The 27,940-nt window shown below is 39.2% G+C and overlaps 1 protein-coding gene across 5 annotated transcripts in view; it reads right to left on the bottom strand.

Annotated features, from left to right (window-relative positions):
• Nucleotides 1–3,016: 3,016 nt before the first annotated feature.
• The window catches only part of gnaz (guanine nucleotide binding protein (G protein), alpha z polypeptide), a 98,509-nt gene continuing 73,585 nt past the window's right edge, over nucleotides 3,017–27,940 (bottom strand). For all 5 annotated transcript variants that reach the window (XM_053241137.1, XM_026942605.3, XM_026942606.3 and 2 more), the window contains 2 exons: nucleotides 20,594–22,018; nucleotides 3,017–4,405 (listed from right to left, as the gene is read on the bottom strand). In XM_053241137.1, coding sequence (XP_053097112.1) covers nucleotides 4,061–4,405; nucleotides 20,594–21,316 — 1,068 coding nt within the window. In that variant the 5' untranslated portion in view covers nucleotides 21,317–22,018 and the 3' untranslated portion in view covers nucleotides 3,017–4,060. The remainder of the gene's footprint in view (nucleotides 4,406–20,593; nucleotides 22,019–27,940) is intronic.

Raw genomic sequence — 27,940 nt, 5'->3', positions numbered from 1 at the left:
AGGTGATGGGACGCACTCATTACTCTAAAGGTAAAGGTTTCAGTTTCACAATTTGACTGAGGCTTAATCTGATCCTGGAAAATTAGCCTCAAAGAAATTGTTTGGCAAAGAACTCAAATGTGCAAATATTTGCCCCTAATTGCAAATTTCATAAATTTGTCATTTGTGGTGTCATCTTGCACTCAAGCTACAAGGCTAATGTAGCTAACCATAAAACAGAAATTTAAGAAATGTAGGGAGGCGGAGCCAACTGGATGGTCCAAAGTGCAAAGTAGGGCTATACAATCATGTAGCTTTCCAGTATGATTCTGCCTTTCATCTTTGGAAGACGGGACCTAGGAGAAGTAATTTCCAGGATGGCTGGAGTTACAGTGTGTACCTCATTTCAAATTAGCCATGCCAAAGTTAGAAGCAATGCCAGTGTTTTATCATTGACCTTCATGGGAGTTGATCTTAATCAGGGCAAATAAGCTCTACAACAAGGGTTTGTTGTGGGATTCTGTGAAGACCATTAAGGGCTCACCAAGAGGAAGCAACTAAAGAAGTAGATGAAACACACTGAATGCCAATGGCAAGTGCAAAAAGTGTTACACGTTCTACACTTAATATTTTAGTGAGTTTTAATGATGCACTACATCTCACTCAAGCTCCCCGCTTTGAATACACTACTCACACTAAACATACACAAAGTACATGGTTTGAGGTTAATGATCCATAATATCTATTCATCTATCTTTTCTTTATGGTCTGTATATTTCTAAAGGCATAATTTGTCACTGACACTGAAAGGCCAGTGTTGTTTGAACATAGTGAGAGGTGGACAGACATTTCTCTCATTCAGATCGACTCAGCAAGCAGTTTCACAACACATTGCCTTCTTTTTCCTCCCCGAGTGCACACAATGAGGCTTTCTGTAAACAGCGAAGGGGGTCGGCCAAGGTTTGGATGCTAATTGGCATGGAATGTGTGACCGTCCCAAATGTCTCCTTGTCCTAATGAAAACCCCCTTCTGTTGAATGCATACACACATGTGCACAAATACACAATTTTTAACTCGCGTACAAACTCCCTGTAGACATAAATCAATTTCAGAATAATCTAATTGCTCACTTAATTAGTGCATGGATTGTTTGCCATTGCTGCTGGGGCTGTTGGATTTCAAGTGTGTCCAGAGTGGACTGCACAGAGAGAGAGTGTGTATTTGCGTGTGTTATCGGAATACTGCAGAGGGGTGGAGGCTTCCCGGAATAATCTAAGACAGAATTACGCAAAAACACTAGGGCTAGCAGGATAACCATGCGCTGCCATTTAAACACTGAGGCTAGTTATATAGATGTACTAGCAGGCCTGGTCTTATATGACAAAAAGGAATTTTCTGGCAAAAAAGGAATTTTCATAGAAAAATTCCTTCATCTGGTTGTGGAAATCCAGCTTTGAAGGAATGGGTTGGCAAAGATTTTGTTTCATTCATTCATTCATTCATTCATCTTCAGTAATTGTTTCGTCCTGGTCATGGTCGCGGTGGATCCAGAGCCTGAAACACTGGGTGTGAGGCAGGAATACACCCTGGATGGTACACCTGTCCATTGCAGGGCACCATGTGGACACTTATTCACACACTCATTCACACCTAGGGGCAATTTAGAATCAACAATTCACCTAACAGCATGTTTCTGGGAGGTGGGAGGAAACCAGAGAACACAGAGGAACCACAGATGACCAGAAGAACATGGAAAATTTAACACAGACAGTGACCTGATCTTATGCTCAAACCAGGGACTCTAGAGCTGTAAGGTGACAACGCTACCTGCTATGCCACCTACATAATTTTCCCCTGATCCCAATGTCAATAACAAGCCAATGTAGCTAAAGGCTGAGTCTTTTTATAGGTACATGCCCATGTCTTGGGAAGTTAGTAAAGCAGAGCCAGTTAGGGGTTGGGTTCAAAGTGCAAAATAAGACTACATTATCACCAGTATAGCTTCTGACTTAGCAGTATAATTCTGCCTTCAAACTTTGGGAGGTGGGACCTAGGAGGCGGAATGATACCAATTTACGTTAAAGATAAAAAGCTATAGTGTTCGGCTACATGGTGAGTTTCTTTCATGTTTATAGATGACAGTAAGTCCAACTTTGTCCTAAACCACGTCAGCACATTTGTGTAAGATCACTGAACAACTGGATGTGGTTTGAGGCATGAATTCACAGAAAAGTTTCTGGATGAGATAAACTTGTTAGCAAACATCAGACGTCAAGCATATCTTTTTCAGCAAGCTAATAATTTAAGGAAGATTTAGAATCCCAATATGCATATGTGTTTCTCAGTACATGATACAGCTAAGGGTCAAATTCGTTTGATTTGTGTGATAATGTTACCTGAAATCCTCATCCACGGTATCCGAGATCACCTCCCAAAGAAAACATTGCACAAGACGACATTTGCATAATCTTTTTTTTTATTTATTGTTGTTCTTTTATACTTTGTTTTAAATATTTGTCTGTTTGTTTTCAGTGGACATCGTGTAAAGTCAAGCCTGAAGCCCTTAGCACGGGATGGTTGCACATCATCGTAGCTGAAGAGAAGAAGGAGAAGGATGAAGAAGGAGAAGAAAAGGGGCGTGGTCCTGTTTTTCTGCCGATCACGCCTACAAATGTAGGTGATTTTTTTTCTCACAAACAATGCACCTCACGTACTATTTACACACCATACCGAGAACAACGTCCACTCAAAATGACGGCAGAACAAAGAGGAAGGTTTCATTTGCTTATATAAGACTCTCTTTTTTTGCTCATATACTTTTTTAAATCCTTTTTTGGTTTCTTTTTGTTTTTTTAGTTTTTGTTTGTATTAGTTTTTTTCTTTTGTTGCAATCACCAGCATATCATTTACTAATATTCATGTATTGGATCCAGGTTTGAACTGGATACGAATTACCGTCTCTGCTTATAGTCCTCTTTTCAATAAATACCTCTTGAAAAACAGCTGTACAAGTGTACACAGTGTTTTTGATTTCGATATATGTGTGTGTGTGTGTATGGGAGTATATTTGTAAAATCAAAAATATAAGTAAACAATTCAAACTATAATTTATCAAAATTACAAAGTAACAAAATCATGCATATTTGAATGTTTTGACATTTTTAAGTAAAAACCAAAATGGTTTTGGGTGGGTCTGTTATTTATTTACATTTACATTGGCACTATTTATGTCTCTTTTGGAAAGTGAAATGATCTTCACGAAACTCTTAATACTCAACTCAGACGTAACACTCTTGGAAAATCAGACATTTGCTCTTAAACTGGAAGCAAAGTACAACCTAATTTAGACGAAAGGAAAAAAAAATACAAAAAGAAAACCAAAACAGCATTTTTTATGGGTGATATGAGTGTTAATGTGTGAAAAGCTGCATTATTTCAGCATTGTACAGGCAGTTTTCACCTTTGGAAGGAAACGAATGGAAAAGTAATAATAATTTATAATAATTTCACAGGACTTTTGTTATCTCGCTTGTGTAGGTCATGTATTCTCTAAAATGGTCATTTAAAAAACGAAACTCTTTCAAAGACTTGTTAAAAACATTATTCCAAAGTAGCATTACTCAATTTTTGTAAATCGAACAGCCTAAAAGGACAGAACAGAACAGAAGAGTTCGGACTGTGAGGACGGTGAGGTCTTGCTCTATCTTAGAGGTTTGGTAAGCCAGAAAGGAATTGGTGGGATGTCTGTCTTCTTAAGGTACCAGTGTTTCCATGTCAAACAGGTACTTGACAATCAATTCCAAGTTTTCTGTGAGTAAACAAAAGCAAAAGTGTGTGTGTGTGTGTGTATGTGTGTGTGTGTGTGTGTCTATATGTTCATGAATTCAGTGCAAACACATGTATACCAAGGTTGCAAAATTCTTAACCATTACCTTTTCATGGTTAATAACTTGAACAAGGTGGCAGCACCTATCCTGTCCCCATTCTCATCATGGTTCCATGGCACTATAACAATCAAGTGAGGGAGGCCAGATATATGTCTCTCTCCCCTCCCCACCCACCCAACCCCATCCCCTGGTCCTAGCACAGGCCGATGTACTTAAGATTATTCTGGATAATCACGTCCGTGACGGCATCGAACACGAACTGGATGTTGCTGGTATCAGTGGCGCAGGTGAAGTGTGAGTAGATCTCCTTTGTCTCTTTGTTGCGGTTCAGGTCCTCAAACTGGCGCTGCACGTACACGGCCGCTTCCTCATAGGTGTTCTGGCCCTTGTAGTCAGCAAAGCAGACGGTCAGTGGGATGCGCTTGATCTTCTCAGCCAGCAGGTCCTTCTTGTTGAGGAAAAGGATGAGCGAGGTGTTGGTGAACCAGTTGTTATTGCAGATGGAGTCGAACAGACGCAAACTCTCTGCCATGCGACTCTGTGGGAAGTGTGTAGAGAGAGAGAAGATAAGAAAACTAAACCAAACACACAGGAACAGAAACAGATAGAACCAGATAGAAAATCAATCAAAGAAACTTCCACCCGTGCCCCAAGCTCTACCCATGCTCCGTCATAACTTACAACACTGGTCTGCTAAAAGGTGGACTCTAGTCTGCTGGGCTGCAGTGCAGCATTTCCTTTTCTTCAATATTCATGATTTAACTTCTCACTTAATTATCAAGCTGGATGTGAGGTGAGATAGAACTGCGAAACGCAAAAACAGTGAAGAGCTGTGGACTGTCCGGGTTTTGAGAACAGTGTGGATGATAGTTGGACTCTTGATTTTGTTTTCCTGGTACTGAAATCTCAAGAATAAAGAAACATAGACTTAGTTGTGCTCTGGGTCTCATTACACAGATTTTTCATCTGAGTCTTGAAACTCGGAGTCTGAAGCTCATTAGTTAAAGTCTTGATCCGATTCTCATTACTCAGAATCTGCCCAGATAGCACACACACACACACACACACAATATAACCTAACCAATGTCGGCAGAAACTGCATCTCAGCAATGTCATATGCAGCTCATATGCTAAATGGGAAGACATTTGCTTTTTTGATGTATGTCCTTAATATTGATCTTTTTATAGTTTTAGACAGGTTGAAATATTGATCTAGAGGTTGACTGTTGCCCAACTAAACATGCCAAAAAATAGGTTATGTTTATTAATCACAGGAGGAAAATTGTGTGAAAGGAACTTGAGCCGAATCTGATTATCACATTGCAAGAGTGTGGAGATTATATAAACCATCAGTAAGAGGGGTGTTGTCTTACAATACTGACAGACTCAAATCACACATTATACTCAAGAATGAGTGAAAGCAGCAGATGGTCAAAAACAATGATGTACCACCGTCTTCCCAATTAGTAAACACACTGCATGTAAAATGCTCACCTCGTTCCAATGTAGGTGTGCTGTCTGGGTGTCTGTGCCTTCTTCTCACAGTCTTTGTCTGTAGAGCCATGGTTTAGGCTTATGGTTTAGACCTCTCTACTTGAAGTCTTGGTCTGGGGCTCATTACTCAAAGTCTTGGTCTGGGGCTCACTACTCAAAATCTTGGTCTAGGCCTCTCTACACAAAGTCATCATCTGGGGCTCATTACTCAGAACCTTGTTCTGGAGATCATTACTCAGGTCTGTGTCACTAGTCTGGGTCTTATAGTTAAGAATCCTGGTCTCATTACTCAATTCTAGGTCTATGGTATAGGTTTTTCTAATAAAAGTCTTGGTCTGGGGCTCATTACTTGGAATCTTGGTCTAGGTTTAGGACTCTTTACTCAGAGCCTTGATCTAGGGCTCATTACTAATAGCCTTGGTCTCATTACTCAGGCCTGGGTTTATGTTCTGGGTTTTTTCTACTCTTGGTCTTGGTCTCATTACTCAGGTCTGGGTTTATGGTCTGGATTTTTTCTACTCTTGGTCTTGGTCTTACTACTCGGGTCTGGGTTTATAGTCTGGGTTTTGCTACTCTTGGTCTTGGTCTCATTACTCAGGTCTGGGTCTTGCTACTCAGCATCTTGGTTTGCATCTCAGAGTCTTGGTCTCAATATCATTGGTATCACTACTAACTATCACTTCTCACAACGGAGACATGCATCAACACTCTTCTCTGTCCTGGCACCTAGGGGGTGGAATGAACTTCCCCTAGCTTTCGGTCTTTAAACAAAGACTAAACACCTATGTCTTCACCAAGCACTTGAATTAACACTGCTATTTAAAAACATCCCTTGCCTTGAGTGTTTTCTTTCATATTGTACTAACTTTCTGCAACAGGGCTGCGGCTCAATGGTATTCTTAGTCCCTGACCTAGTGAACTAGCATGAGGATATGTTTTGATAGATATTACAAAGAACTTCTGTAAGTCAGTCTGGATAAAGGCATCTGCTAAATGCTGTAAATGTAAATGTACTCAGGAGTGGTCTGGGTCTCATTACTCAAAGTCTTAGTCTGAGTGTGATTACTCAGAGTCCTGGTCTGGGTATCATTACTCAGGAGTGGGTATCAGGTCTGGGTCTCATTATTCAAAGTCTTGGTTTGAGGCTCCTTATTAAGAGCCTTAGTACTTAAAAGATTGGTGTTGGTCCTATTATTCAGAGTCTCATTATCCTTGGCCTTTGTCTGTGTATCATTGCTCAGACTTGGTCTGGGTCTCACTGCTTAAACTCTAGGTCTTAAAAACTTTTGAGACCACATAAATGTGTCCTTAGTCATAGTATGGGTCTTATGTTCAGGCTCTTGGTCTGGGTCTTGAAACTGAGAATCTTAGTCTGGGGTGTATTACTGAGTTTGTGTCTGAGTCTCAGTATTCATGTCTTGATCTCTGTATCATTATTTACTTTCTTGATCATGTCTGGATCTCATTGTTCAGTATCATGGTCTTGCTCTGTGACCCATTAGCCAAAACCTTAGTCTGGGTCTGGCTCTTTATTTATGGACTCGACAAAACTACAATCTCTTTACAACATTTTGAAAATAATCTCCTACTTGCTAAATTAATATGCATAAGGGGAATATTACAAGTCACTTCCCTCTAACTAGCCTGTTTGCTGAGGATTATTTCATCATCAAGTTGGATTCTGTTTCAGCTTGTTATCCATTCTGGAATACCTGAGCCAGAGACTGTAATGTGATTTTGAAAACTCTGAAGTCTGTTCTTGACTTCAGCTCTGGTAAATGCACACTAACAAAAAGTGTTTAGCTACATTTTAAGCTCTCAGTGTCTGGTGCAATGTCAAAGAAACATACCCTGCAAGTTAATTTATCTTTCTAACAGTTCTCTGCCACTGACACAGTGCCCTATGCTTTTTAAAATGCAGAGAGAAATCTTAGACAGCCTGCGCTCTTTCTCCCAATTTTCCTCTTAAAGCATGCATAAAACTGAATCTTTATCCACTAAATCCTCTCACTGACATTAGCTGACTGATTCTGTAATGACTTGACTACATCAGATTCTGCTGAATATCTCAGAAAGATTTTTTTTTTTTTGCAGAGGCATTAGTGGGATTAGCCGAGCTGTTGGAATAGTCTGACTTTTTCAGCTGACTTGTCACGTTCTGAGGTCAGTGTTATCAAAACAGTTAATACCGCTATGAAGGCTATTCAGGACTCTGCCAATTGAGAAAGGCAGAAAATCTGCATTGATGTTAGATCAACTGTTTAACTATCAGTTAACAGAAATTAAAAATTGGTGATATGAAGGGATGTCAGTAGCAAAAATGGGTTATAGTGGATTTTATACATAGATTCATCCTACGCACATTCTATGAAATATTTTCTTACTATTCAAAAACGTATAATCATTGATGTGGTGTAGATTTCTGTACAGAGATGTTTATTTATCATTTATGGAAAGAGTCTCCAGTGTCAGCATTTTGTAACAGTACGTTTTCCAACACGGAAAAGTCTTCAGGACACAAGGTTTGCACTTTGCACTTCTCTGTAACATGACAAGATGCTGTTTTTTGCTGTTTTATTAACTCCAAGAAAGAGAAAAAAGAGTGACTGGTGTTTGTAGCTGCTATAGTTGTTAAATGTAACTAATAAAACTGATTATGAAAACTGTATTTGTCTTGTTGCCATTTTCTTAAAATGTTTTTGTAGAAGTCTATACAGTCAGTTGATACATTAACAGGGTCAAAGTTAATTTTAATGATGCTGCCAATCTCAGTATCAGGATTTATCTTGGCTCAGTGAAAAAATTGGCTGTGAGCATAGTGTACAGATTAACACCGACCAAATTCATTTAAAAATTATATGCAGAGAGAGAGAGAGATGGTTAACACACTGAGCTATCATAGTAATGTTATGTAACTGATTTCCTTTCAAATATTTATCAAATTTATCCTCAAAGAACAGAAGTTGTTGCTTTGTTCTCTCCATCTACAGTGAAAAACACCATCTACAGTGATTGCGTGTCTAATGAGGGCAATTTGGCTGTTGATTCGTTTAGATTTCAACACGGCACTGTATTTCCAGTCAGGATATTAACCTGTGTTTCTCCTGCCCTGCTCAAAGCCTTATCTAATTCAATTAGTCACCTGCACATGTGCAATTATCATGCTGCACATCCAAAGTTAATGCCCACAATAACAGTGACACAGAACAGGATGCCAATAAACACACGTCTAAAACCACCTGCGAAACACACAGATTCACTGAAACTCCAAACCATTTCAGTGTCGCAAAACACTGTGAGTCATTATGCAGCTGCAGCACAATATCAATGTCCCTGGGGTGTTTTACTCAGGTTTGTGCGGGAACAGGCTTAAATACAACACAGCGTTATTTTACATACCTAATAAACCATTTCAGTGAGAACTTCCTAGAATTTCATTTCGTGATTTGCCCACTTGATTTCTGTCTTGTGAAAGTTAAACAGTTTGGTTTTATAACTAAAGGCTTGCTATCCAGACGTAGCTGCAGTTTTTTTGTCACCTCGCTGATCAAAGAACAAGAGTATGGAAGTGAAATCTAGTGCGCTTCCATTGCAGTAGGAAAGCAATTTGACTCTGAATCGGCTTGACTCCAGGAAGTGAATCAAACATGTTGTGTGTTTTGGGTTGTAGCATTTTTGTTGTAGATCTGAGCTGCTACACTGTACCACAAGGCACAAACTGAGCCAAAGGACAAAGCTGAAGTGCTGCAGAAATGCCACGTGTTCTTTAACAAAAAATATACTCTGGATGCAAAACAGAAAATAATTTAAACTAGTTATTTACATAATTACTGCATGTAATCATTTTTTTATTGCCACCTCAGTGTTCTCTGTGCTTGGATGATTTTTGTTATTCCTAAATGCACTTGGTAAAGGTTTGTTTATGGTTTTTTATCTGTCACTGTATTTCTGAAAAATGAAGGAAAGAGTTTTACAAGTATGTTTTCAGCCCTACACACCCCTCAGACCAACCAAATAGCAATGAAGGCAAAAAGTGCTCTAAAACAAGTGAAAGTGCTCTAAAACAAAATCTCTAAATATCTATATATCTATCTTATCTCTAAATAAAATAAAAATAAAAACAGTTCTCTAAATAAGAAATTGAACTTTAAAGTTATTACTTTATTCATACTTTTGTGGTATACATAAAGACACAAACCAAAACTATGGTTTATACTCCTAACTTGTTTCAATAACAGGTCTGGGTTTTTTTCTGAGAGGCCAATTCTGTTGAACCGACCGCCAGTGTAATAAAATAAATGACTTTTCTATACATTTATTTACATGGTAGCCTGTGTACAGTTATAGCAGCGGAACAGCTGTAACACAGTAAATATCTTTTTTTTTTGGCAATATCAGCTTTAGCAGTCATGTTTCATAAAGTCTGCACATGTTTCATAAAGTCCTCTTTGAGCAATCCATGCTTTTAAACTCTCAGCTCCAATAATAATACATAAGATATTTCTGAGTTTCGTTTCAAGAATATTTTCTCCCTCACTATTTTTTTTAAATTGGTCATTATTATACATTTAAATTATGCATGTATTGTTGTGAGCAGTGATCTGTCTGCAAAAATATTACATTTTTAACATGAGGTAAATGTGAAATTTAGACAAAAGTGCAAGTCAGCATGGGAACAGCGGTAACACAGAGTGATAATTGTGCTCATGGTAAAACACAATGTCGACACTCCTGAGTCCGGACTTTAATTAACGCTTAGATTCTATTATTAAACCTTGGAGTATGAGCCTGTAAATGAGAAATATGAATGAAATTACTGTTATCTGCCTCTATATTTAGCTATATTTAGCTACATATATAATTATACAAAACCCAATTTATATGCAAACCAAACACTCTTCTGTCAGAGAGACTTTGAAGGAAAAATCCTTTGGCTTAAATGTTATTCTGTATAAATAACATGTAATCTTTCTGTAATCTGTAAGATATACTTTGTAATAAATTTCTGAGTTGACTTTTCTTGTTTAAGCTCCTCTTATTGACATTGGTTAACAGACCAATAAATGCCGTTCGACTACCACTTTATCTCCACCTCAAGAGATTGATGCAGCAGCGCTTTAGTCCTTTAGTCTGTCCAGCTCTCTCACTTTCTCCTCTGTACACTTCACTCAAACACACCAGCTTACAAAGCTTCAACTTCTTCATGCTAATACCACAGTCACTGCTGCTAACTAGCCAAGCCGAGTCTCTGCCGTAACTCAGCGCAACTGCGTCGTATTCTGAGATTTTGAGTCCAACATTTGCAGCAATGTCTCCACTACTTCTAAGCTTGATTTCTCACTAATATGATGTTGAACATCACTGGAAAATGGCAGATGAGGTTTGACATTGTTGACATTATTTTTCTTCCTATTAAACTTTACTGTATCTGGGTCCCTGGAGGACTATAGGTTAGGCCACAGCACTCTCACCAGTGCAGCTGGGGTTCGAGTCCCGGCCAGGGAACCAACCCCAGCTACTGGGGTTGCATGCAATGGTGCGCGCTCAGTGCCAGTCCCAAGCCCAGATAAAATTGGGGAGGGTTGCGTCAGGAAGGGCATCTAGCGCAAAAACTGTGCCAAATCAAAAAACATGGACCAATGATCTGCTGTGGCGACCCCTAACAGGAGCAGCTGAAAGATGAACAACAAGTAATATGACTGTAACTGTGCTAGCAATAATAATGTCCGCCTGTGACTTCAAAGCAGGAGACAACTGCTAACTTCTCCCAGGAATAACACAAATACAGCAACCAACAAATTCGCACCTGAATCATTAAGGACATCAAATGTCTTTCAATATAAACTTGTTTTTTGTGCTACTTTTCTTTAACCCTAAACTGTATTGTAATCATTTTCCAATGCAAGTCATTTTGGATAAAGATGTCTACCAAATGAATAACTAAATGTAAATCCAATGTTCAGATGTTTTACGGGTGAAAATGGATCATTAAACTTGTATGCTGCATGATCAATAGCTCTAATAATATTCATACTGTAAGACATGACAGCATTGTGTGTGTGCCACTCTGAACCTGCAGGTTCATAAATCAATCCATAAATCGATTCATATATATATATATATATATATATATATATATATATATATATATATATATATATATATATATGTCTGGGCATTAGCAGTGGTGTGTGTGCGGTGTATAGGGTGTATATGTGCACATGTACTGTATGTGTATTCTGTTAAAAAGTGTAGTTGTGAAACTGCACTGGTGTGTAATGTGCTGGCTCGAGGTGGTAAGCCACAACAACCTGTGACTGGTGAAGGGCTCAGAGAGGAAAGACTGGGCTGCTGTTCGAAAGGTTAAGCAAACCATCATGGCTCTGAGCAAATCACAAGATCTGCTGCTATTTGAGTATGAGGATGTGCATGAGAGAAAGGGAGAGAGAGAGACAGAGATGATGATGAGTAAGAGATCTACATGCTAATAGCGAGTCAGAACAAGTCTGATGGTTAAATTGATAGCATTTTAAGGACTTTTTAGCGTAAATGCAGCCGATAATTAGATACACACCAGAGCAAAGCTTTTTCAAAGCATCTTCCGGGCATTTCTAATATGATTTTGCATTTAAGTAATGATGCATTACATAACTATGACTTTGGCTTGAGTTTGAGTTATACCAAACAAAAAAATATCATACTAAAGGGCCATGCACAAGTAGCTCAGTCCACAATTTTTTATTAATATCAACTCAGTTTGCTCCCCCATAATAATTATACACATCCCTTTTAACGGCTACAGTTCGAGACAGCAAGTGTTAATAACAGCTTAAAATTGAGACTTTCCTACAAATAACCTCTTATCTCTTAAAAAAACAAAACATATGTATCATATCGCAGTAAATTTATCTCCTTATAACACTATAGCATCAAAACCTCAGCCATAATAATTGAATTAGTGGTCCCTCATCGTTGGACCTTCAGAAATATTAGAATGAAATATGGCTGAGTAACTGATACTCACCAGTTTATATGTCCTTATGCAAAAATAAATCTATTTTGAATTAAATCTCTGATTTGAATCAAATCTCTGATTTAAATTCATGGTGGCCATTAATTGGTGTCTATAGATCCCTGTTTTAATAATTCTTTATTAATGTGACATACACTACATGGCCAAAAGTATTTGAACACCTGACCATCACACCCATATGTGTTCCTTCCCCAAACTGCTGCCACAGAGTTGGAAGCACACAATTGTATAGAACATCTTTGTATGCTGTAACATTACAGTTTCCCTTCACTGGAACTAAGAGGCCCAAATCTATTCCAGCAATGCCCCTGTGCACAAAGCGAGCTCCAGGAAGACAGGGTCTGCCAAGGTTGATGAAGGTGGAAGAACTTGAGTGTCGTGCACAGAGCCCTGACCTCAACCCCACTGAACACTTTCAGGATGAACTGGAACACCAACTGCACCTCAGGCCTCCTCACCCAAAGTCAGTTCCTAACCTCATTAATGCTCTTGTGGCTGAATGAACACAAATCCCCACAGCCACACTCCAAAATCTAGTGGAAGGTCTTCTCAGAAGAGTGGAGGCTGTTATAGCAGTAAAGGGGGACTAAATCTATATTAATGCCCATGGATTTGGAAAGGGATGTTCAGCAAGCACATCTGGTTGTGATGGACAGGTGTCCACATACTTTTGGCCATATAGTGTATATACTTCTTCATTTCCAAAAACATCAGGAACATCATTCAAAACATCATTAGTTATTTAATAAATCCAGTTGATCAAGATGTATTCTTAATTACCAAACTTGTAAAATGTGCTCCGGCTGGAAACTAATAGCAACTTCATCTTGCTACAGCTGATGCTTGCCACCACATCATGGATACTCATTACTTCTGTCAGTAAACTGCCTCCTGCATTGAGTCTGAGAGGCACAGAGGCCACGCCTCCTTCAATGAGACTGACAGACATAGAGGCCACGCCTCTTTCACCGACACTGACAGGCATAGATGCCATGCCTCCTTCACTGGAACTGACAGACCCTGAGGCCATGAGGCCACACCTCCTTCACTGAGACTAACAGACACAGAGGCCACACCTCCTTCACTGAGACTAACAGACACAGAGGCCACACCTCCTTCACTGAGACTAACAGACACAGAGGCCACACCTCCTTCACTGAGACTAACAGACACAGAGGCCAGGCTCCTTCACTGAGACTGACATGCAGAGAGGCCATGCCTCCTTCACTGGAACTGACAGACCCAGAGGTCATGAGGCCACGCCTCCTTCACTTAGACTAACAGACACGGAGGCCACACCTCCTTCACTGAGACTACCAGACACAGAGGCCACGCCTCCTTTAGTGAGAGTGACAGGCAGCATGGAATTATATCTCTGGTTCAGCTGTCTAGCTTAGTTGGGGTAAGCTTTAGCTCATATGAGAAATGCACAAGCCTTAAAACTAAGTCTTGCCAAATCTTCATGGTCTCATGTGAAATCTATCAGAGAAGCGTAATGATTATAATCTCTAAAAATCAGATCATCCTCTTCTTCTCGAAAGAGCACATCACACACTTCTGGGAAAATGGGTTGAGTTACTGTTGGTAAAGGGAAAGTGGGAGGGGTAGCACACAGAGATCTATGCTAGGCTCTGTCTGTGTGTGTGTGTGTGTGTGTGTGTGTGTGTGTTGTCATGGCTGAGCTGGTGAGAGACCCACCCAGATGAAGAAGGCCCTCAGAGAGAGCTCAGCTCCATATCACACCACCCCATACCAAATCTTGGGGTGTCTAGGGGACTTGTTAGGATCCCTCCAAAATCAACAAGGGGATTTCTCTAATCTCCATCACGTCCAAAGTCACAACAGCAGAAATACAGGAGGGAATGACAGAGAGAGAGAGAGAGAGAGAGATGAGGAGGAAAAGATGCATGGGGTGGACGCACACCCCCCGGGATGCTTTCTGTCCCCCCCCACCAGCACTCCACACACACACAGGTGTTAATTAAGAAATAATGAAGCGCTTCAGCAGCATGCTCAATCTATGTTTCCAATAAAGACGGGTATCCTGTGTGAGGCGATGCCCCGGCTGTCGGAAAAATCCAATCGTCTTAAGTTCAATATTAATGACTCGAGGGGATTTCTAGAGAGATAGTGTGTGTCTTACACTGCGCCTGTTAATGATCGAACTGTTTGGTATTTCTTAATCTCCGTCTGCACATCCAATGCTCTAAATTTCCATCTCGAGAAGACTGTGTTACTGAAAGATCACTCTGATAAAACTAATGAAACTAATATTGTGTAAGAGCTCACCCTCCTAAATTTCAAGAAACTGTGGACAGTTCCACACGTCTGCCCCTCGCCCTAGTAACGCAATATTAGCTTAATCCTTTTGCAGGAAGTTACTGGATAATAGGCCCATGGGTTTGAAAATTTAAAGGAGCAAACATGCTAAAAACAGAAAAAGTCATAGTTATTAATGTTCATAATCTTCACTGCTAACATAAATCTGCTGAAGTAAACCAATCTGACAGCCTAGTAAAAGCATTTTCACTGATAGCGATGGCTAACATGACAAGAGAAAACCTTTGAGCACAATCATAATTTTTGTTCTCTCAGTGTCCATTTTTAGAAAAGGTTAATACTCATGATACTAGCTAGCGAAAATGAGCTGAACAGGATTTCTGCGGCAGCTTTAAGTTATATTTAACCTAACATGACATTATTTTATACTTATAAACATACGTATACATTTTTATTGCTAACATTTGCTATCTGGCTAAAATATGCTAATGTGACAGGATTTCCGAGAGTCTTTTTGAGGCATACTTCTAAATCTTCATTGCTAACACTAGCTAGGTGGCTAACATATGGTAACATGAAGGTACCTTAGAGAGAATTTCTGAATGTTTTTTTTTTTTTTTGAGTCATATTCATAAGTGCTGAAGAATTTCACTGCTAGCTAGCTTGCTAACATGAGCTAACTTGAGACGTCTGTTTTATAGTTTTAAACTTCACTGCTAGTGCTAGATAGATTGCAAATACAAGATAACCTGACAAGATTTCTGTGTAGATAGATTTCCAACAATATCTAGCATGCTAAAAATTTAGGTAGCCTAATAGGCTTCCTGAGAGGCTTTTTATTTTTTATTCATAAATGTTCCCCATCTTTAGCTTTAACGTTATGTATCCTGATAAAACTAGCTAACCTGTCAGGATTTCTGAGAGAGTTTGCAATTAATATTCATAAATGTTCACAATCTATGTGTAACACTATCTACCATGCAAAAGTTAGCTAACCTGACAGGATTTCTGAAAGATTTTTAAATTAATATTTATAAATGTTCACAATCTTCAGCTCTAACACTATCTAACCTAATAAATTTAGCTTACCTGACAGGATTTCTGAGAGGGTCTTTAATTCATAATCATAAATATGTACAATCCTCAGCTCTAACACTATCTAGCCTGCTAAAATTAGCTTACCTGACAGGATTTCTGAGAGGGTCTTTAATTCATAATCATAAATATGCAAACATTCACAGTCTTCAGCTCTAACACTATCTAGCCTGATAAAAAAAATGAAATAAATTCACATTTATTCATTAACTGAGGCAGAATCCTTCCACTAAATGTATTTTCTAATATGATGAGTTTTTTTAAACCTGATATATTAAATGCCAAACTTGCCTTCTTTTTGCTCTTTCTGACTCTCTTTGTCTCTATTCTAAAATACAGCCATGTTTGTGAGTCCATTCATGCAACGTAAATCTAGTAACTGTTTATAAAAATATGCCGTCCTGCTGATTACGTGCGTCCAACGACGATGAGGTTTATCTTTGCCTTAAAAGGAGAGAGAGCCATAAGCAGTTTGTCTAACTCGCCCGGTATCCCTGTACAGCACGCACTGAGCTGTTCTCTCACTCCTCACTATCTGTTTCATTGACATTAATGTGAAATTGTGGAAACTTTATATACTTTATATGAAAAAATATATTATACACTTTTCTCTATGAATATTGTGGATATTGTCAGTTCTGCATAGCTAATTGGATTCTAAGTTCCATTTTTTGTCCTATTTTTGTAGATATAAAATAAAACAAAAATACACAAAAAATATAAAATAAAAACACCTAAATATACTCATGCAACGTTTTCAAAAGGCTTGTAAAATGTTGAACTGCTGTTCTGTGTTAGCTTTTATAGAAAAACAGTATGAAAAATGTCTTCAAGTATAATTTATTTGAGTATTTTGAGTTACGATGTGATATTATTGCTGTATGCCATATCACATGGTGTGTGTAATTCCCTCAACACTGTGCAAAAACATTCTGCTTACAAATAGCACAGCAGCACTAAATGGCTTGTGTTGTATTATTTTTTTTTCTGCAAGAGCTTTTGACCCTTTTTTTTTAAGTAAACCATAACCCACTTGAGCTATTTGGAGCCTCGTAGGCTTTTGCAATCGAAAAATCAAATGGCACAATGAAGTTAGCGCAACTCTGCCCTGAGCTACTGTACATCTTGAACTTTCTCCACAGATTGTCAAGTCTTGGCCATGTGTAAATCGAAGCAGGAAATTATAGCCGACAGCGAATATTACATAAGCGTCATTACCGCAAATCTTTGAATGTAGGTCAGGAGTTTGAGGTCTAGCCATCATCCTGAAAACGAGACAGGACTAACGGAAAAAACAAAGCAGGATTGAGCTCGGAAAACTCGTCCCGACTAAGGATGAGCATAAGCAGCTGTCGTTTATTAGGTAAGAAGAGAAAAGATGCTTTGTAGCCAGTGGTCTTCCGTGACTGAAGCAAGTACCAAAGCCAAACGTGGCCTCCTGAGATGCCTGCTTGCTTTTCTCCCATGACCCAGATCCAACGAGTCTCTCTCTCTCTCTCTCTCTCTCTCTCTCTCTCTCTCTCTCCCCCCCCCCCTTCTCTGGCTGGGTTGCGCAATGCAGTTCCCTCTCGGCCCTGCCCAAGTCCACACGGGCACATCCTGCCTGCCTGTCGCACACACACACACACACACACACACTCATTCTCTTTCTCGCTTCCAGCCCATACATCCTTTCCTTCATATCTCTCCCTCTCTCTTTCTCTCTCTCTCTCAGCCCATCCTCCTCTTTCCCCACTTGTCCCTCCGTAACAGCTCATTGTCAACAGCCCGGGATTAAGAGCGTTGGACTACCCTGTTGCTAGGCAACAGTTGCTATGACAACCCGCTCCTCTTTTTTTGTATAGGAGGGATGGGTCAACAAAACGAAGAGGATCGAAAAAAGGATGTGTGGTGTGACAGAGACAGAAGAGTACATGCGTCATTAAATTATAATTATTGTCCCAGTGGAAAGGTTCTGCCAGACATTTAAAGCTTGCTTTTACTTATGTATTGTATTTTTTTTTTCATCACAACTTCAAGACATGTCTCATTGTATCAATTTACACCTGCCAGCTCTCTGACCATGGTATTCCTTTAATTTACAATGCCAGTTTTACCCAAATCTCTTCTCAGGCTAAACACTATAGTAATGAAGTGTTGATCCACTAGCCCACAGCGTTAGCGCAAATAACAGCTCCAGAAGTCCTTCAATAATCTCATTATTTGCTATGTTAGGAAGATCTCTTAGCCTGCAACAAACCTTAGGAAGCAATTCAGGAGACAAGAACTGAGTTTTAATCTTTAAATGGTCGCACAACCCTATTATAAACCCTACACAATATACTTTTTATGGCTGTGTTCTAAACTCACACAGTTAAATGGTTCTATCTAAAGAATAAGGCCTAAAGTTCAGCAATTAAGGACCTTTTCCTAGATCCCACCTATACAAGAGAGCTAAGTGATAGGAAAAATATATTGCGAATAGGCTTGTGACAATTATTACATAAACACCTTATAGTAATTATTTGTGATTTGCTCCACAATCATATACAGTATGTATTGTGTAGTATATAAACAGGGTTTTAATGTTTACCATCATATTTTAATCATTGTACTCACTCAGTGGTTTTTGATCTGTGAACTATCTGTAACTATGTTTTGTCCTGGACCACTGTAATGTTTAGTGGAAGTGTCACTTTCACACTATGGCTAAAAAGATTTGGTACAGTATTACAGAATTATATATTATTTATTTACATTAGCATAATGTCTGTTGTCCGGTAACATATTTGTATGTGCATAACTACTGTTACGCTTATATTATAAATTGTATTATAATTGTGACAAAAACTGTATTTTTGCAAAATACCTTGATAATGTTCAAGTGCCGATAATTAATCATTATTCATCATCAGAAAGCTTGCAGGGTAATGGATCTGAAGCTTATCCCAGAAGCACTGGACAAGAGGCGGGAATACACCCTGGATGGAATGTCAGTGCATCCCAGGGCACCATGCACACACATTCACACACTCATTCACAACTGAGGGCAATTTAGCATAGACAGTCCACCTACTGGCATGTTTTTGGGAGATGGGAGGAAACAAGATAGCCCAGAGGAAACCCATGCAGACAGTGAGAGACCATGCACAGTGGTAGCTCAGTGGTTAAGGCATTGGGCTGATACTGACTGGAAAGTTTGGAGTTCAAATCCCAGCACTACCATTCTTCAGCAAGACCCTTAACCACTGTTGTTCAGTTGTACCTTGTCTCAAGTGTAAGAGCAATATGAACTAAATATAATGTGAAACCTCACACAGGCAGCAACTCAGGAGACCCTGGAGCTTTCAGGTGACCCGCTACACCAACCAGTCACCTGTAAATCCAAAGATTTCAGTTCATTACTACAAATAGTGCTAGACAGAATCATGCTATTTATTTTACTGGAGGTGCAATAAGCCCCGTCTCTTCTGTTTTCACTGAATGTTTAAAACACTGGCTCTGATTGGCTGCTCACTGCCAAAGACAAAGTGTGAGCAACGGCACCTGAGCTTAGAGGCTTAAACTTTAACAATCCATCTGCAATGAAGCTGTATACAATAAGGAATGTTTCAGAAATAATGTCAACCAAACAAACTAAATGTCAATATTGGTCGATTATCATTCCATGCCTCAGGCCATGCAACACTCTCATCTAACTGCTCGCTTCAGGATTTATGAATTTGGGAAATATGAATGAGAGCTTCAAATGAGTTTATTTGTGTACACAAAATTGGAAGCATATAATGTACAAACCACGGACTGTAGATCATATTACTTCTCAAACATTCCAGATATTCACAAGACAGTCAAATACATTAAACAGCTCATGTTCCACTTCAGTTTTAAAAGAGGTGATGAATCATTTGTGTTAATATACTTGTGAAAAAGCCTGTAGCTACACCGTGCACTCGTCGACCAGATTTAGATTAACACTTATGACTCACATTCGAAGATGGTTTGAGCCAGTATTTAACTGAGAGATAAGAACACGGAGTGTGAAAGAGCTTTCGAAGGAAAACCGCCGGCTTTCCCACCATCCCTCTCTCTGATCGTCGAATTTAATTTCCGGCCGTCTCTCAACTTTCTCTGCTTTCTCAAACAGAGCAGGACATTGAAAACTTTTCACATCTGCGATTTCCCACGATGCCAAAGCTGCTAAGTCTCGCAGGTACACCCTAACACTTTGCACTGTGAACTCAATTATCACTCTTGTACATATTCCCCCCTTGTGACTCACAGAACACTTATTTTTAACTCCCAAACACTAATTGATATTCCAGGCTAACAAGATACTATGGATTTCTTGTCAAGGAACAAAGAAATCTCGGGATAACCATCTTCAAAAATGAGCGAAAGAACTAGGAGTACCGCAATCAGTCAACACACCTTTATTTAACCACAGAGTAATCCCACCATATCAGATTCAGCTTGGCCAATGTAAATATCATCTGAAAATTATTAGCAGAGACCAGGGATACTATTGTAGGCTCTCATAAGAGTCATGAGCGTGAGAGCAGAATGCTGTGAACAGGAAATATGAAATAAAGAAGATAAAGATGCTGGAGCATGGGTGAGCAGCAGGATAGATTTACTGTGATAACACAACAGATCGCTGATAATGTCAGGCTCGTGTGGCTGTGTTTGCATTATCTTATGTACCCTCTCTAATTTCTCCCCTGTGGTTTTATCCAAACTCATCGCAAAACTTAAGGTCCGTTGACTAACTTTACTGGATTGCAGCCCAGATCAATTTGTAACAGTACACCTAGAATTTGGCATAACATAATTTGAACATGTTCTTACCGTCTGGTTGTCTTCGTAAAGCTTGAGGTCATAGCCACTCAGCTCCACGCAGAATATAATTGCAGTTACGCCCTCGAAGCAGTGGATCCACTTCTTTCTCTCTGAGCGCTGCCCACCCACATCCACCATCTTGAAGGTGAGCTCTTTGAAGGTAAACTTGTTCTCCACGATGCCGGTGGTCATGTCACGGGAACGCAGGATGTCCTCCACAGTCGGGATGTACTCGGGTGCCGAGATCCTGTCCAGGTCGTTCAGGTAGTAGGCAGTGTTGTCCTCAAGGTGATACTCGTTGGAGCGCTGGAAACACTCCTGAACTCCTGAATCAGCCCACAGGCGTTTCATTACACCAAGAAGCTCGGGTGTGATCTCTCCCTTGCTCTCAGCAGGACCCGTGAGGGCGAAGAGTTGGACAGCGTCATAGGCCCGGTCAGGGTTGTGGAAGTCGATCTTGAGCGTGGCGAGAGCTCGGATGATGCGTGTGAGCGAATCAATGGCATTGTAAAGGATCAGTGGTTTGTATTCCTTGCAGGCTTCAAGATTGAACCCACCACTGTGGATAATCTTCATTTGCTTGACAATGGTGCTCTTGCCCGAGTTGCTGGTACCAAGGAGCAGCAGTTTGATCTCGCGTCTCTGTCGCTGGCTCTCTGAGCGAAGGTGCCGGTCGATGCGCCTTGAGCGCCTGGCTGCCTCTTTTTCCTCCGAACTCTGCCGGCACCCCATGGTCAATTATGGGTTATTAAAAAGCACACACACACACGCCACAACACCCAGAAAGTAAAGACCACAACCACAAGGCAAAAGGTAGACAAAGTCCCGAGGTGATGTTTAGAAAGAAGCGCAAAGCACAAGTCAAGGAAAAATGGCCAATTTTGGTGGCGCCACCCCAGTCCGAAGAGAAGAGGCAGGCCTAATAACTTGCCAAGTGGATTTAGGCTACTTGCATGATCCAAGTTCAACAGTTAGTGTGTTTTCTTAGTGATCAACTATTACAAACTGGCATTTATCCCTACCAGAACATTCTGTAAGAAGACCGACTCCAACCCTGGTTCACCAACTTCCTCGTTTCCTCTTTATATCCCAGTTGCTGGGGGGTTATACCAGGGGACACCCCCCCCAGAAAGTGATGGTTAACGTGAGCCTGTCAGTGCTGAGGGAAAGAGTGTAGATCAAGCAAAAGCACCTCTATGTCCACCCACATGTTATAAAGTGAGCGATCCTCAGTATTCCACCAGGCACGTTCATCGGATGTTATTCAACACTCCTTCAGTTCTTACTTTGTAAATTTCTTTTCTCCTACAGCTGGTCAGACCTCATGCTCTGTACACACACGTACACACTTTTCAGACTTCTGGGCACCAGATTGTCCCACTGTTTCTTCGTTGCATAAGCCAACACTTCTCACACAGCCAGAGGCATGGGTTCCTGAAGGATAAATAAGAGTCACACATTAGATTTTATGACAGGCAAATAGATGTGTGTAGTAAAGTCAGTGGTTAAAATAACACAACAGAGTGACTATGAACCTCTTGTGGTTTAGACTGGGTCTGTATATGTTCATTTGACATGGTTGGCTTTGAACATGGATAATCTTGTGAGAATTTGGTGTAAGACTGAATTTCTGTTTCCAAACACTTTTCAAACAACTGCTGATTTATCCCCCTTGCTGATTCAAATTATCTCAGAATTTTCTGTGATACTGCCAGTATCAAGAGTTCGTTTTCTATTTACTGGAAAACTACCACTTGGTGTTTGATGATATCCTGTGACAGAGCCAGATTCCAATTAGAGTAGTATTTATGTAAAGTCTGGTGTTTTCAAGACTTTAATATTTCAGCAAAACACTAAAACAAATGTCCAGAAATCAATGCAATGGCAACCTGTGAAACCTGTTATATACATTTATGCAAATATGAATAATGCACGCACACACCCACACACACACACCCACCCACACACACACACCCACACTCTGTCTCTCTGTGTTCAGAGTTCTTTCTCAGCAAACAAAGACACTTGAATTACACAAGTAGAATAAACAAGCAGATACTAAATACACTTTTGTGTATGCGAAAGTGAACCATTCAAATCCAGGGTAGCCAAATACACACAAAACACACACATTCACACACACACACTTCACTGTTCCCATTCAGTCCAGACCTAGCTACCATGCTATTTGTTTTCTAGCTTTCACTGTGTATTCTCTTCTTACATGTTTACTTATTCCTCCTGAATTCTGCATTCTTGTGTTGCCCCAAAGAGAATCAGTGTGCACACACACACACATACAAACGCACACAGACACACACAGACCCAGACAGGGTGCGAAACGAAAACAGATGCAGGATGAATGTCCTTGCCTGTAGACATCACTTTTCCACCCTGTTGGCTGCTCCCACTACCAGACAGTAAGCTAAATAAGATAATGCAGCTAGCTGATCTAATAGCTAACTTTTACTAAAAGAAATTTGATAACATAACTCTCATATCCTGCTGTGAGGTTTAAATATTTTTAGACATATAATCACATTTAAAAAGACTTAAAAAGCATGCTGATTAAGGGTTAGGCTTAGGGCTGTGATTGCATTTCAGTGTGGCACTATTTTAATGCACAACTGAAAGTGGAATGCAACACAACAAGGAATTACATTCACTTCTGACAAGTAGTGAGCATTAAATTCTTACAAAAGCAATGCTGGCAAGGTCAAGCAACATAAGAGCAATGCGGTGAAGATTTTGCATTTCAGTGTGGCATGTTGTCACAAATGATCTTCTCTATCTGGCACGGAATCTTCTGCATAGCTGTGTGGCTTAATACAAACACTACATCAATCACATTATCTACCATTTTTTATTTGTAGTAAAGATGCACAGGGGCATCAGAATGTTTTCACAAAAGCAGGTGCAGATTATACTACGAAAAACTAAAATTGCACTTTAATTTTTTTCCATTTTAATGGTAATGCAAACTTACAGGCTTTTCATCCCTGTCATCACATAGGAAGGAAATATTCTTTCCCTAACCTTTACCAACACCCAAGCTTAGAGCCCAGTAATTCAACTTACACCACAACGTTGTTGAATTCTGGATTGTGATTGGTCAGAAGGTGTTTTCTATAACAGCTGCAGTTTTCTATAACCAGTGTTTTCTATACCTAGTGCAGCTGCAAATCACAGGGTTTATTAATGTGCTCGTTATATGTTATTGTTTCTGCAGTAACAACTTACACAGTGACCTGTATGGAGGACTCGCAACATAATCTAAGCTTCTTTGTTATTTAACAAAGAATAATCATTGATATGGTGATGTTTTCTTGGAGGAGACATTTACTTAACATTTATGGAAGGAGTCTCCAGTGTCAGCATTTTGTAACAAACTACAATTTTTGTCAAATTAACTTCAAGAGAAAGGGAGGGAATGACTGTTTATAGCTGCTATAATGCAAGTGAAAGTAGCCACATGTCATTGTTTAATAATTAAAAACTTGTAATTGTTATCAAATTTCTGTGGTATAGAAGGAGTAAATCACTTGCATCACACTGCTCCATCATTTATTATTTTCCTATAACATCACAACTCTGAGTGTTTTATTCCTTACTTACTGCCGGCATACAATTCCAGTTTTTCTCAAAAATGTAAATATTTAATTTGGCAAAAACACTTTCTCTATTTATAGGGGTGTGAAACTTCTCTCATCCTTGTAGCGCAGACTTTCAGAGGGCCTGTGAGCTAGCAGGATATATGAAGTCACCTATATAGGGATATGCTGCTAGAGTTATTTTTTTCCAATAAGGGCCGAAGTAAGATTTGCAGCACATTTGACAGCATTAACATGAATCATGTTGTCATCCTGTTTAAGAACAAAACCCCTCAACAGCGCTGTCTTTCCGCTCATGTTTTTCTTTATGCCTCTGTATCTGAACGCAGTAAATCACGTTCTTGTTCAAACTGCCAACACAATAACCTTATAAATGATTGACTGCGTACAACTGTGGTGGTGAGCTCTATTCAGATTGAAATATGCACGCTGAAGTGGAATGGATGAATGTTGAAGGCGATGTGTTTGTAGAGAAGCTTGTGCCTGTGGGAGTGGGGGGTAAATGGAGGCTCTTTGTGACAGGTTGTGTGCTGTTGGCTGTGGAATAAATGGGAAATAGTGCCATGGCCTACTTTCGGGTCAGAGATTACATTCCACTGTCACGGCAGAAAGCGGGTCTGTGAGCGTCCTGTAATGATGTGCGATGATATATCCATACTTGGACATACCGTAGTTATACTTTCAGCAAGCACTGTGATGACAGCACAAAAAAAAGAAAGTGTTATTTGTATATAACAGGCTTATCTACTTTTTAAAGAAGTGAAATTCTGAGAAAAGGTGCTTCTCTATTGTTATAAATAAACTATTTAAGGCTAAGAGAGATTGTTTTAACAAGTCCATTATAAAATATTCCAGCAGGTTCCCAAACTGAATAATTAAACCCTCGGAACACTGCAGCGGTGTTATACATCATTTAATAACATAAATTAATTGTTACCATCCCACCTCTACTCAGTGGCTGTGCAGCCTGGAAGAAAGAAAAAGTAAAAGCAATCATAAAAAGTGTGTTGTGCAATTTTCATTCTGTTCAGTGAGAAACATAAGGCACCTGAGAAAAAGACAACACCTGTTCAAACAGCGCATTCTCCAATTGTTTCTACAAGCTCATATCAGCCTTTTCAGTTCTCCGGTACGCAATGCAGCAACGATTTAACTGCAAACGCACGTCTTTACACATAATTATTATGAAGGAAATAGGTTTATTTACGCATATTTCTGATTAATTGTTATTGATGCAAAGTTTTTTCACAGTCTAAGCACTTGTGTCTCCAAAGGTATAGAGATGGATGACGCAGACAGATGCAGATGGCTGGAGCAGCAGACTTTTATATATTGTTTAAAAAACAATTAATTTTGTGTGTGTGTATATATATACATTTGTATTGTGTGTATATATATATACATTTGTGTGTGTGTGTATATATATATACATTTGTGTGTGTGTGTATATATATATATATATATATATATATATATATATATATATATATATATATATATATATATATATATACACACACACACACACACACATATATATATATATATATATATATATATATAAATGTAAAGGTAGAAAAAGGTCTGAGAAAACCCCTCAGATGAAGGCATGGCTCAAACCAAAAAGTTATAGATATAAATATTCTTTAATTAATAATAATTTTTTGGTGAAATATAACATATCAGACTTTTTATACATTTATAATCACATTTAATGTTGCAGATCATCCATGAGACATTATAACTTATGTTATAACTTGCTGTTCCCTCACCAGCGTCTCTTTCATCTCTTTCTTTGTGATAGGCAAAAATGCAGCTTGTCATGTTACTGTAAAACTGCAAAGAGTAAGCACCTCAGTCCTGAAGATGTTGGAAAAGTTACAGCTGACAAAGAGCTGTTACAAAGAGCTGACACTGGAGATTCCTTCCAAAAATATTACATAAACATAAAACATATAAGCACAAGTGCATGCTGTTATAGAAAATTAATCAACACCTTCTGACTAATCGGAATCAAGCATTCAGCAGTGCTATTGTATTACACATTATTATGCAATACATTATTAATTTTGTAATAATAATTTTTCGCAAGAGCCCTGTTACATCTGAGACACCCTGTGTGTGCGTGGCGAGAGAGAGTGTGTGTGTGAGTATAGATGGGAGTGTAGAAGTGTGTGTGTGTGTGTGTGTTTCTAGTTTCAGTCACACCCGGCCCTCTTCTCTTTTCAATCCATCATTAATTATAATTCTGTTATATTCATTTAAATTAATCAATGTAATAATTTACACATATTTGAAACTAATGTGTTTTAATTAAGAGTGTTAGAGGTGACGATGTCATTCAGGATTCGGTAAGCAGGATTAGAGAAGTGTCAAATAAAAGAACGATACCTAGATAGGCAGATATAATCCCATAATTAATTCCATAATTCTCTTCAGTTTCAACCAACATGCCAGATGAAACTGAGGAGTATGCTAGCATATGTATGTGAAAATCTTGCTAACAGTCTTATTTTGGTCCACATTTGTGTTCATTGTGTTCAGAATTAGCTAGCATAACCTCTCAGATCATGTAGCTTGCTAATGTAGCTAACTATTCAGTAATCTGGCAGCAGTTAGGCTAACATTGACTTAGCTACCTAGCCAGGTAGCTTCGTTTAGCAGCAACCTAGCAAGTCATAGTGGCTAAACCAATGTGATATATGGACAATTAACATTACAAAAAGCTTCCCCTGACTAAATTTTTGTCAATGCTTGGTTATGCCTTCCAGTGCGAATCATGTCAGGTAAGGATGCCACTAGTGCCTTGAGAATAAAATGCCTCCTAATGAGTTTCAAAGGATGCAGATACTAAATGCTAAGAAAATTTAAAGAAGCTTTCTTCCTAAAGGTCCTATGAAAATACCTATCTGGCTGTAACTCAGCAAGAGTGTTTATTCTGATTTTATTTTTTTATTCTGGTGATACATCGATTAGCCTTGGCATTATATACAAGGAAAGCTGATTTTTGTTTAAGCACAATATAAAGGTATATCAATTCCACAAGTGTCCAGTTTTATTTTATGCTATAGGTGATTCTATGCTAGTTCAGTAGTTAAGGCTAAATCCTAGTGACTAGAAGGTTATGAGTCCAAATCTCAGCCTTGGCAGAGAGCTTGGAATGGATTCCACCGCCCATGTAAGTCACTTTGAACAAAAGCGTCTCCCAGGTGATTAAACGAGTAACATCTGATAACAACTATGATAAAACAGGGCTGGGTTTCTTAACAGCATCGCAGCAAAAACATTATCATTAAATGGTAGAGCGAGCATCCGACTGAACACTCATCTCGTCACAACTTGAAAGCAATTGGCAGCAATTCAGCTTGTGCTCTTCACCAGCACACCATGCTCTTCGTTTCTCCAGAACATGATTAATATATACACTAGATTAATATGTACATCCCAATAAAAGCATTACCACAACTCTGTCTTATTGATTTACAGTATGCTTGAGTTACATCTCGCTGCTTGCTGTAATTTAGTCCTATCTTGTATCCCTCAGGTTTGTCCCAAATACAGAGAAATTGTGTGAGGATCTAATTTAAATAAGTGACAAACAATCAGCGATGCGTGAAATCAGAACCATACGGCCGCAGTTAGGCGGTAACGCTCAGTTTTTTAACAGAGCTGCTTCAGACCCTCACGTCAACATCTACGATACCAATTATCATGCCGTCAAAATAAAATACCCATGATACTTAAC

This window comes from Pangasianodon hypophthalmus, chromosome 17 (genome assembly GCF_027358585.1).
Source record: "Pangasianodon hypophthalmus isolate fPanHyp1 chromosome 17, fPanHyp1.pri, whole genome shotgun sequence".
Lineage (NCBI taxonomy): Eukaryota > Metazoa > Chordata > Actinopteri > Siluriformes > Pangasiidae > Pangasianodon > Pangasianodon hypophthalmus.
This window is presented reverse-complemented; position numbering and strand designations above follow the sequence as displayed.